The 12,059-nt window shown below is 33.1% G+C and overlaps 2 protein-coding genes across 2 annotated transcripts in view; one reads left to right on the top strand and one right to left on the bottom strand.

Moving 5' to 3' along the window:
* Positions 1 to 7,134, top strand: part of LOC108744313 (Krueppel-like factor 9) — a 9,969-nt gene extending 2,835 nt beyond the window's left edge. The window contains exons 2-3 of the mRNA XM_018480018.1: positions 5,742 to 5,944; positions 6,869 to 7,134. Coding sequence (XP_018335520.1) covers positions 5,742 to 5,944; positions 6,869 to 7,134 — 469 coding nt within the window. The remainder of the gene's footprint in view (positions 1 to 5,741; positions 5,945 to 6,868) is intronic.
* Positions 1 to 12,059, bottom strand: part of LOC108744314 — a 105,063-nt gene that overhangs the window by 87,747 nt on the left and 5,257 nt on the right. The window lies entirely within an intron of this gene.

The raw sequence follows: 12,059 nt of genomic DNA, 5'->3' as shown, positions 1-12,059 counted from the left end.
GATTTGATGAAAATATGATTTATATATATATTTTTTCAATTTTTGATTTTATAACTACCATCCGAAACTTCCAAACTATCGATACTATTGATAATAAAAATTGCGAATGTGTATGAGACGTGAACTGTAATCTATTCTGTATTCTAATTTGGTATGTATGCAATCTAATTGAACGCCGTTATGATGTATTATTGATTACATCGCAAGTGAATAGATAAAATTTGTGTATTTCGTTAAAAGTCTGATCGAATGCAGATCAATCATGCCGCTTTGACGTCAGATGTGCCCTAAATCTTGTGCAAAGAATTCGACCTCTTCACAAGTCTCGTTTAGCTCTTTGTTGGCGAACCGTGTTTTGAATATAAAATATGGGGCAATATGAATCATCTCAATATCAAAGTTATTACAATTCGATGACCATCTGCGAACGTCCAGAGTTTTATGGAACACCGATGGCCTGTTGAATTGTAATAAGTAATGAGAACACTCCACAAAACTTGTAGATCTAATATATGAAATTCCAAAATTATCAGTGGAGTATTTTATCACAGGAAAATTTAAATGACTTTTCCTTTTAAAGGTGTTTATTAATTGAAAATAGCTAACAAAAAGAAATTTCGATCATCAAGCTTCGTGACCATTATTAATCTCATAATGCAAAATGAAAAGTCCTTTAAGGATTAGAGTATCATCGCGGGCCATCTTTAATTGTCAACCACAAGCAATCCTCAATTTGTATTACGTGTAACAATCAAAACGCCGAATGACTTCAAATCAGTCAAAAGTGACCTCGATATTTTAGCGATTTAGCGTTCTCTCCTTCTAAACCTATCTGACTCTCTAAATATTGAAAACCAGCATCTTCTTTTAGTTTATTGTCTCCTACTTTTAACTTACGTAATGTTTATTATCTTATTCTGAAAACAGTGATGTTTTTTTCTTCCAATATGTATTAAGAAACGCGGTTAATATATCACCACAATCTCCTGCCCAAACGATCGTATTTGTGTAGTGGTCCGATTTGATGAAATTGGTAAAACTCAATTGGTGTTGTTTCTCATTTTCGCGGTCGCTCTATGTATATAGATGCCGACGCGACGCGACGATCGCGGCGAGATCGCCGATATGTTTACGGCGACCTACAGTGACAGACTAATATTGATTGATGGGGAAAATGTTATGACAACCCTTTCACGAAATGTTTTAACCGAGTTCCGACCTGAAGCCCTTATCAATCTAAATACGTCAAACCCTACATGTTGAACCTAAACGCCACTACTACTGTGTCTATGTTCTGTATGTGTAAAGAATTAAATACCTTCTTAGTATATAAGTCCATGAAGATTAAATGTTTTATTACTGTATCGAATGCTGAACAAAGTAATCCGAAATACTGACGAAATGTAGTATTTTATTTCTTTTTTTCTTCGGTAATTCTCTAGAAAAGGACTCGTTTATCTAACGTTCGTTGGGATTGATTGAGATAGCAGCGTATTCACTGAGGATACAGCAGCTGGCGAAACGTCGTATAAATGACTCACCATAGGAGAAGAAGCAACCCTGGTATATGAATATTAAGTCCGAATATTGAACCCTCTTCAAATATTAGCGCCTTAATCCTTTTATCGAATTATAATTTATTTTCAATTTAATTGAAAGGTGTTTTCTTTCAGAAAACGAATTTTCTTAAAAAGAATTGAAATTAGGCATGAAAATAAGAGAAAAGTTCAAGTTTTTGTTTATTTCTACTTTAGTGGGTAGCTAGTTGTGATGCAACTGAATTGTCATTACGGAAACTGAAATAAATAGTAAATCTTTCCGGACTCGAAAACGAAAGTGGATGCAGAAATTGAAGTGTAATGATTTTAGGGACCTTTTAATGCAGTGGTCGTGCGCCTTTTTTGCGAACATTTATTATTAGTCTTGGGCATTTTTAGAATAAAATAAGAGAATAAAATTTAATTTTCAGAAAAATAGGAAAGTTCCCATAAGTTTCCGTTATAAAAATGTGGAACCAGATGCAGAAGTGGATGTGAAAAAGTATGCGGAGCTTCAGTAATTGCACTGTAGTACGTACCAATATTAATTTATGTTGTCGTTATATATTGCTTGCTGGCTTCCTGCAGACTTAATATGAAATTTCATTCGAAAGGACTTTCCCAAGAATCTAATAAAACATTTTACATCGCTAGAGTCGAACGTTTTTTTTTTTGTTGGGAACAATAAGAAATCTACCCACTATAAAACCGTATTAACTTCTGGTCACCCGATTTATCAATTCAATTGACGGCCATTGAGATTTGAACAAAATACGATCGTGCAACACCCGTAGACCGCACAAATTCAAAGAATAGTGCATCTTGACCACAATTTTGAATACAAACTTCTTAGATCCTCCTCCTGTTAAGAAAGGGATTGTAAATTTTGTATTGTACAACTGCTACTGCTTGTGATTGATAGAGTAACGCATTTAATAAAAAAAAAAGAACATCAAAAGCGATTTTTCTGAAGGTAAAATATAAAAAAAAAACTTTTGTATGAAACTGTTCACCGAAACTGTAATAAAACAGATTAAGTACAAACAACTATCAACCATTGTACGTACGATATTATAGATATTGTTACACCACGTCTTATGATGATGAGTATAAAAATCAATTTGTTCTCGAAAAGTTAACCAATTACTTCTATTCTCCCCACGAGATACGAAAAAGATTTAAAAACTTTTGACGAAGTTTCTTATTTCATATTATAAAAGATAACTCAGTTATAACTTCAACAGTTTCAGACGTCTTAAACGTTTACCAAAATAATGAGTTTTCAAAGCATTATCCAATTTTCAAGGCAATTTTCTAAAAAATGAACGAATTACTATTTGTTTCAATTGTTTCATTTTTGTTAAATTGTTAAAACTCGCTGAAATAATTTATCTTTTATAAGTCGATAATAAGAAACTGAAGTTACGTATTGTCAGTTTTTAATTTTCTGCATGCTTTTATATTACTTTTGTTGGTAAACGCATATTGTTTAATATGGGGGTGAAATGTTATTTATTTGTTATGTAATTTCCAAAAGACGTTTCGCCTTTTTGGTCCAAGCCTTTATCAAGGTAGATTACTAAGTTATATTTTATTACATCAGACGGAGACATTGGAAATCCCTTGTACCCTTGTACAATCACCCTAGAATTTAACATTTATTAACTACATAGATAAAAATTTATACACCAAATCACAGTCTCAGTTTATAAAATAACATAAAAATTAAANATTTTAACAATTAATGTACTATTCTAAATTTTATGTTACATCAAAAATTGAGACTTTGATTTTGTGTATGAATTTTTATCTAAGGAGTTAACAAATATTAAATTCTCAGGTGATTCTACAAGGAATTTCCGTCTGATGTAATGAGATAACTTAGTAATCTACCTTGATGAAGCCTTCCACCGAAAAGGCGAAACGCCAGTTGAAGAATACATAACATATAAATAACATTTCACCCCTTCTATTAGCTGCTTTTTAGTGAATAAATAGCAGATTGTTTAAATTATTATAGAAAGAGGCCTCAAAATACCTTTTACGGTGATGAACTTGAAACACGAATTTATAATCAAGAAAATGTATATACATACTTATAATTATTATATGATTTAGTAGACTAATTTATTTTTAATTTTTTTCCGCATTATGGTACTTTTTGAAAAACGTTTACGAGTTATTAGAGTGAGATTATCTCATTGTAGACGTAAAATTTTAACTGTCATTGCCATTGTTTAATATTATCTTATTTTAGGATAATTATTTCCCAGCGTCCAGTCTATGTACACACACTTACACCTCCAGGAAAACATCGAGCCTTATAGGATCTTTAGTTCATTTGTTTGTTGTTTACATTTCTAGTTCATTCATCGTTCGTCAACGTCAAAGGCATGCAATTAGGGTGACAAGATTAATCTGTTCATAAGCCGAAATAATTAATTAACGGCGCTTTCCAAGTCCAAAAAGATCGTCCTTTCAAAGAGTTCTCCAAACAAATCTACGTTTTATAACTACTCTACTTAGTACAGTAGCAAGGAAAATCCTCTTTGACACTTTATTGATGTTATTTTAAGAACTATAACTGAAAAGAAATACAACGCAAAAAGAATTTTTAATAATACCAGTTACTTAACGTTTCCTTGAGTGTTTCTTTAATGCGTAAAAATTTGGTCCACTTATAGTCACTGTAACTCTCTATAAAAATGAATCAGGGGATTTTCACTAATTTATTTTCAGAGAATATTCACTAATCTTAATAGTTATAATAAATTAGTGAAATTTAACTGAATTGTTAAATTGAAAATTAATTATTATTTGAATAATTGAAAACAAATAAACATAAAATTAGAACAAATAATTCATCCAAGGGTCCCGAAACAGGACTCAGGCCCGTGCGTGTTACAGGCGAGCATTCTGCAACTAATTACTGAAGAATCTGAATTTTAATGATAAAAAATAAAATTTGAAATTGTAATAATGCTTTCTTGTACCTACAAATAAGGTCACGAAGAATGCCAATGCCAAGGACCTTCGTCTCGGATTTTAACTAAGTTTTAGTGATAAGGAACAGTCAATTACATCGGTGCAGCCAACATAAGTGATGAACCAATCAGAGTGAATTATTTTGGTCAAAGCTTTTTCAGTTACAATTCAACATAAAAACGATGTCAAGATTTTTTATTAATTTTAAAAACGTATACGTCTCCTATACCTTAACTAATAACAATGACTCCCTTTCTTACCCTTTTCTATATGCTGTCACGAGTTCCGAAAAAATTCGTCGTACTGCATCTTATCTAAAAGACATCGCGATCTTTTGCACCCTTATATCACAATTCCTGTTCAGTACACATATGGCCCGTTTAAACACAGCCGTAACGCCTGTATCTTTAAGGTGACAACCGTGAAAAAATGATAACACGGCTACCTACAAATCCATTTTTAAGTAGCACTGTGAAGACATATATGGCCAGACAAATGTGCCAACTTAAGGGCGAAAGTCGCCTAAACTATACATTTCATTCAATAAATACAAAGAGGGTTAGCCCATTGTTGCACCAGCTACCCCCTCTCGAGAGGGACGTCCCCCATTTCGAAGCTTATACATCTCGTATACGATAAATTTGTTTAGTTTTGCTTTTGTCATGTCAAGTGTCCTTATACGATTACATCCTTAAGCCGATTAAGGAAAATTTAATCCTTCGATTGTCTTCACTAAACTTTATCGTTCAAAATGAATCAGGATTTGATGAAATGCGGAAGAATTTTCCGACCGTGGGATAATTCTTGCAAAACTCCATCTCAATCTTTATCAAAATCATGTGTGATAGGCAATTTTTTTGCGGAAGACTGTGCTCAAGACTGTACCATATCAACCACCACAGAAACAGATGATGCAGAAAATCTAACATCGAATGAAATTTCGGAAAGTGATCAAAAAAGTAGTGAAAAATTCAGTGCAATTGACAAAAACAGTTCTAAAGAAAGTCAAAAGATAAACCTAAAATATATCAAGTCCGTTAATTCTCCCGCGCTCTATGAAAACGTCGACACATATAAAACCCTTAGTTCTACTTCCAATTATCACCAGAAAGATTTTTATTGCACACCGACATTAGATACGCCAAAGTTACAATTAATACCATCAGATCATGTACCTTCTCTTCAAGATTATTCACTTTATCCCGAATTTATAAACAGTAATAGTGCGCTAGAGTCATCCTTTTCCGATATTTTGAACCACGGGTACAGTTTTGACGAATATGCAAGAGTTTTAAGTCAGGAGCATCAAGCGAAGTTGTTAAATTCACGAAAACAAAGACCAAAAAAGTATAAATGTCCTCACTGTGACGTTGGTTTCTCTAATAATGGACAACTTAAGGGTCACATTCGAATACACACAGGTAAGAATGCCTTCTGAAATTAAAGCTTGTTTTTGGATTTGAACAATTATCTTTGAATGAAGAACTGTTTTTAAAAGTAAGGGAAGGGTCAGAAATAATTTGAATCATCTTTATTACAAAGCAATCAAATTTAATTAAATTTCAGTTTCGCTTCTTCTGATGTGTTGTTGACGTAGAAGTTAGTAACAATAATTAAGTAATTAGGTTTATTTTTACTAATATGTAATGTAATGTAATCCGAGCAGAAGTCCATCCAAGAATATAAGCATTCTTTCACCAAAGTTTCAAAAATTCTTTAATCATAATTAAATATTTACGCATGCCTACCCCCAAAGAATAAAAATACAGTTTTATACAAGATAATTTTAGTATGTAGCATTTTAGTTTCTGTATGCCTCATATTTATGGATAACCGAAATGTGTACAAGATTTTCTTTAAATTGAATTGAAATCAGAATTGAAAATTAAGCGATTCTTAAGACCGGAAAATCTCATAAATAATTTAACAAGAAGGGAAGAATTTCTTCTGGTGTCGTTTTTAGAGTCGCACTGTAATTTCGTATTTCTGGCTGCAGAGCAGCGAATTACCAAAGAGAATTATTTATTTCAAAAATTGATAGCTTCAAGGAGGAATTATAGACAATTTGTTTATTTCTATGAGGGAAAAGGATCATAGGATTGAATTAACTTTCAAAAAATATATAAATAAGTATTTGTACGAGCCGTCACTGCTTTAGTATAATATTAGCAAAGTCCAAAGTTACATTTTGATTCCATCACCGTAAGTTTCGTGAGAGCAGCGTTTTAAGCGCCAGCTTTACGTGTTAAAGTATTAAACGCTCTCTTCAACTTTGAACTTTCCGATAATCTTCTCTCGATCTTCTCTTTCCGGAATGAGCGGTTGAATTTCTCTTGTTTTTCCAGGTGAGCGACCTTTCCGGTGCGACGAGAAGAACTGCGGAAAGACATTCACGAGAAACGAGGAGCTGACCCGACACAAACGCATTCACAGTGGCCTTCGACCTTTTGCGTGCACTCACTGCGGCAAACGTTTCGGACGGAAAGACCACCTCAAGAAACACGCGCGCACACACTTTCAACCCCGAGAGGTTTATGCCGTTCCCATTGTATTGCCGTTCGACGCTTGGACTCCTAATCCTTATAACTATGTGCCGCTTTTCGGGTATTAATGATTTTTGTACAACTCTTATTTTCGCGATTTATTAATTGATTTTATACAGAGTGATTCAAAAACAATGAGACCTAAACCAACATCAAAAGGAGGTATTACTCACCCATTATTCGACAAAGTATTCCAATAAGCCATTAGACAACCAAAAAACTGAGTGTAATCAACCTTTAGGTGGTTCACGAGGTTCATTAGGAATTATTGGAATAATAATAATAGTCATCATTGAAAATCCTTGTGTTCCATCTGTATCAATAATGAATTTAAATTTCAAAATAGTTTTTGAACCATTACAAATAGATTTAATTGTATTTTTCAGATCTGACATCACGTACTCTCTTTATGAGTCACTCTGTATATAGTAACTCATGTGCCTAAGCATTTTTACAGTCATAAAAGGATAATGGACGAAATATGTAGATATATCCTGCCATTTTCATATTCGCTATAAATTTAAAGTTATTGTTCAAAATAAGTCTTATTATTAACTCATCACGATCAGTAAAAAATTCCTTCTAGTCCTTCTTTGATACGTAGTTAGTATTTGGCATTTGGATATTTTGTATTTTCTACAAATAAATATAGTATTTAAGTAACTATATAACTAGTATTTCATTAGTATTTTAAAAATTTTGTAATATATTGTATATTTCAAATACTTCTAATTATACAAGAATTTTATTTTATAAATTGTTTGTATGATTTACATAAGAGAAAACAAACGAAATTACTTTCTACAAAACAACAAATGTTTAGTGTAAAAATATGGGACAAGAAATTTATTTATTTCAATTTATATCTCCTCATTTCTAACCTTAGCTATTATATCCATTTAACATCACAACACAAACGTTTCCACACACTTTTTTTCTGTGTTATCTGTAGATATAAAACGTTAATAAATAGGAGTGTTATATGATGTGTGTTAGTGAAAAATTTCGAGAAATTTATTCATTTTCGGGCTATTATTCTGAAGGAACGAGAGATATAGAAGCAATTTCGTGACACGGTTTTGGAAACCAAAATGAGAAAGTCCATTGAAATAATAATGGTCGCAATTCAATAACTTCCAGTTAGAAAATTCTCCACGGCTTTCTTCAATGCTGCAAGCATTCAAGCCTTTGGGTAAATAAAAATGACTTATACGATGGTAGCTAAAGAATAAACGTTTTCGGAAAGTTTTCTGACTCGATTCAATTTTCTCTTACGTAAGTTGTTATTTTCGTAGTAAGTTCAAAGATGAGTATTAAAAAGATAACAGCAACTTTAATAGCATATCTTAACATTTTTGATGCTAATATCTATAAAATAACAATATAAACAAATTGACTATTATATCAAAGCATAGCCTAAACTCCTGGGTCTAAAAACTTCAAATCTTACATAGACATATTAGGCGAACAACCCTAAACGTATCGATTAGGGCACAGTTCAAAATCGAGTGAGGAAGCTGGAAATTTTGTAGAAAGATTCCTTGTATAACGCGATCACTCACTACTTAATAGCTAAATCGTGGGCAACGGGACATCGGGATACAATTCCGAGTCCGCCTGTTCAGGTTTAAGCTTTTCTGTTCTTTCATGGATCATTTAAGCAAATACAGATAAAATCTTACACTTTTCTTTATCTTAATTTCGTTCAACTTATTTTTATACCCCCATCCACGATTCCTTAAGGACATTAAAGAGGGCTATCCCCTGGCTTTGTACTAAATTATAGGTCAGAGAGCAGTCCGTTCATTAGCATTAGTAACTGCTACTGGTATTAGTAAATATGATACCCGGCACCTCCGCCAATTTTTTAAAAATACAGTGGATTTAATTTATTATAACCTTAGTTGTAGAAACCATTTTGCTATAACGACGTTAAATCTAGTCCCTTTAATTTAAAGCTTACTTTAATGCAAAATTTATGTGGCTATAGCAACTACGGATGTAACGCCGAGTTCGGGTGTAGCGACTCTTTTTAATTAATCATTTATAACAAATCCGTACTAAACCCATGCAAATACAGCGACCAGAGTCGGCCGCTAAAGACACAAAGACCTTTCTTATCTTTTGTTTACATCCATACAGATGGACAGAAAGTTTGGTGACCTTTATCATTTGTTTATAGATATTAGCCAGGTAGGTAGCTAAGCGTTTATGTTAAAATGGTTCAGTTACAAAGTGATATTCCGAGTAGCAACTGTGTTTAGTAAATTTTGACTATTATGACTCCTAGATGCATATTTACTGTTAAAAAAGACGGAAATCGTTTCAAAATTGAAAAATGGTGAAAATTACACATACGCTGTCTTTTTACCCTTAACTGTAACGATTTTCGTATATAACGAAATTACAGTGGTCCCTTCGTCATCGTTATATCCGAAATCCACTGCAACATTATTTTCTATTTCAAAGCGAGTCTTCTTTTAGATTTCATTTGTCAAATAGACACAATATAAATCTTCTGGTATACATAGATCCTTAGTGTCATTTGTTTGTTAATTTTCCTTAAAGTTCATCAAACCAAATAAATTTTACAAAAGGAAACGTCTGCGTCCAATGTTCGCTTTCGTACAATTTCTTCCTGACGATTACGCCAAAGGAAAAAGTAAAACATTTCACGCTGGTGGATGACAAGTAAAAGAAGAATGATTAGCGAAGAAGAGAAAGACATACAAGTAGTAATAAATGGACCTCGTCTAATAAAAACCAACAACCAGCAGCTACTTCTAATACTAGCCAGTAGCCTACTTCTTACTTCTGCCATTCGAAACGAAGCGACCCTGTACGTCAGACAACGCCGACGTTGTAAATGAGTCTTCAAATAAACGACCACCGCCGACGAGATTGAAATATTGTATTTTCCGGGCGAGTCAAGATGAAAACGCTATTCATCTGCAATGTCTATGCTGTATTACGGTCGACAAATTCTGTTAGCTAAATCGTATAAGACTGGATTTGTGTCTTCATTAATATCAAATTTTTTGAATCACGAAAAAAAGTTAAAAACACTTGACATAATTTTCGCTGACCGAGTGAATTATTACAAAATAGGGCGTAATGAAACAAAAAGATGGAACTGTATTTACAAACTTTGGAAACGGATTTAACTCCCTTATCATCATCATAAGGTCGTCAGTCCTAAGACTGGTTGGACACGCACCGCCACGTTTTCCTATCCTGACCTAATCTTCGCATTTCCCTAAAACTAGAACAATCCTTAACTATTTGCGAACAGTAATCTAACCTAGGACTACCTCTACCCCTCCTAACCCCTTTTCTGCCTTTAATATGTCTCTGTATAGACCTTCATGCCTGAGAAAGGGCCCTACCAGCCTATCTCGCCCGTTTCTCATAGACTTCCATGGAGTCCTTTGTTCTCCTATTTTTTCTAACACCTCTTCATTTCTAACCTTCTCTATCCACGGTATCCTCATCATTCGCCGGTAACACTACATTTCAAACGCTTCTAACCTTTTCTTTTCAGCAGTGCTCACCGTCCATGTTTCGCACCCGTACAGAGCCACGTTCCAAACATACACCTTTAACAATCTTTTTCGGATTTCTAAATTAACCGTTCGAAAGCATAGAAGTGACTTCTTTTTATAGAAGGCGATTCGACCCTGCGCTATCCTCTGCTTTATATCTCTACTACTTCTTCCGTCCTGACTTATCTAACTTCCTAGATACCTAAAATCAGCCAATTTTTCTAATTTTTCGTCTCCTATCTTTATATTCGCTCTTTCGCTACTTCTTCTTCCCTTTCATAACAGTATTTTTGTTTTATTTATTTTCATGCAGTACTGTTTTGTCAATACCGCTTCCATTTTATTTAAAATATCTCTAACTCAAACATTAATATGAAATTTCATTTTTAATTATTAATCCCACTACAAACTACCTCAAGTTAATGAGAGATGTAGTTAGATGCTAATACTGCTATAATTTAACTTCCAACGCTTAGATAAATATAATATGATTAAAAAATTAAAACAAAAATACCCTCTTATCTAAAATTTAATGAAATTACAAATAACAATTCTACCGATCTACCTTCCTTATTCCAATTGAAGGTTAATTAAATAATTGCAAATCTAAATAATTTACCAAATTATGCCTCTAGCTGTTATACATAACTTCAACGTGAATTAGAATCAGGTAGATTCTCATACAAAACCAGCCTATCCAGAAATAGAAACCGTTGGTAGAAGCAAACTTTACGTAACGTCCTAATTTGAAATATCACTTTCAATTCTACTTCATTGTCCGTCTGAAAGAGAATTGTCCTGAAATCATTACGTCACAGCTGGACACGTAACGGTGTTGACAATGATCGAATCTCCCTCAGCTACTTCCTGTTTAGCCATGATGTGTCAAAACACATTGAATACTTGTCCTACAGGAGGTCTTTAAACTGCAATCGCTAAGTCTTCATTCAATACCGTTCATAAGTATTTGTAGAAATGCTACTGAGCTGATTGTGAGTAAAAGCGTTAAAGAAAGTCCCATTTGTTCCCACATTCTTAAACTATTTATTATCGGCGAATGAAAAGGCGTTTTTGTGTTCAGTGTAGGCGCACTTTTCAAACTTCATGACACATGTAATTTATATATAAGATAGGTACCTACATTTTCAGAATCTATATATACATAATAACTATTCGAAAGTACTAATTTAATTTGGTGTTTTCGTAGGTCACAATTATGTACACCAATGTACATAATCGATAATCATACAACTTAGATGTTGATGTTTCACTTGTTTGCTACAAGGTGTATTTATTAAAAACCTTATTGGTCATTTATTAATTTTTCTTTACGATTAAATGATTTTTTGATTTCAAGATATTCTAATGTGTTCAAACCTTAACGCTTCCTATCTCAGTGCAGACAGTCAGAATCGATAAAATGATTACACAGGTCTGCTAAATTTGTTTTT

This window comes from Agrilus planipennis, unplaced genomic scaffold, assembly GCF_000699045.2.
Source record: "Agrilus planipennis isolate EAB-ADULT unplaced genomic scaffold, Apla_2.0 scaffold17, whole genome shotgun sequence".
Taxonomy (NCBI): Eukaryota; Metazoa; Arthropoda; class Insecta; order Coleoptera; family Buprestidae; genus Agrilus; species Agrilus planipennis.
This window is presented reverse-complemented; position numbering and strand designations above follow the sequence as displayed.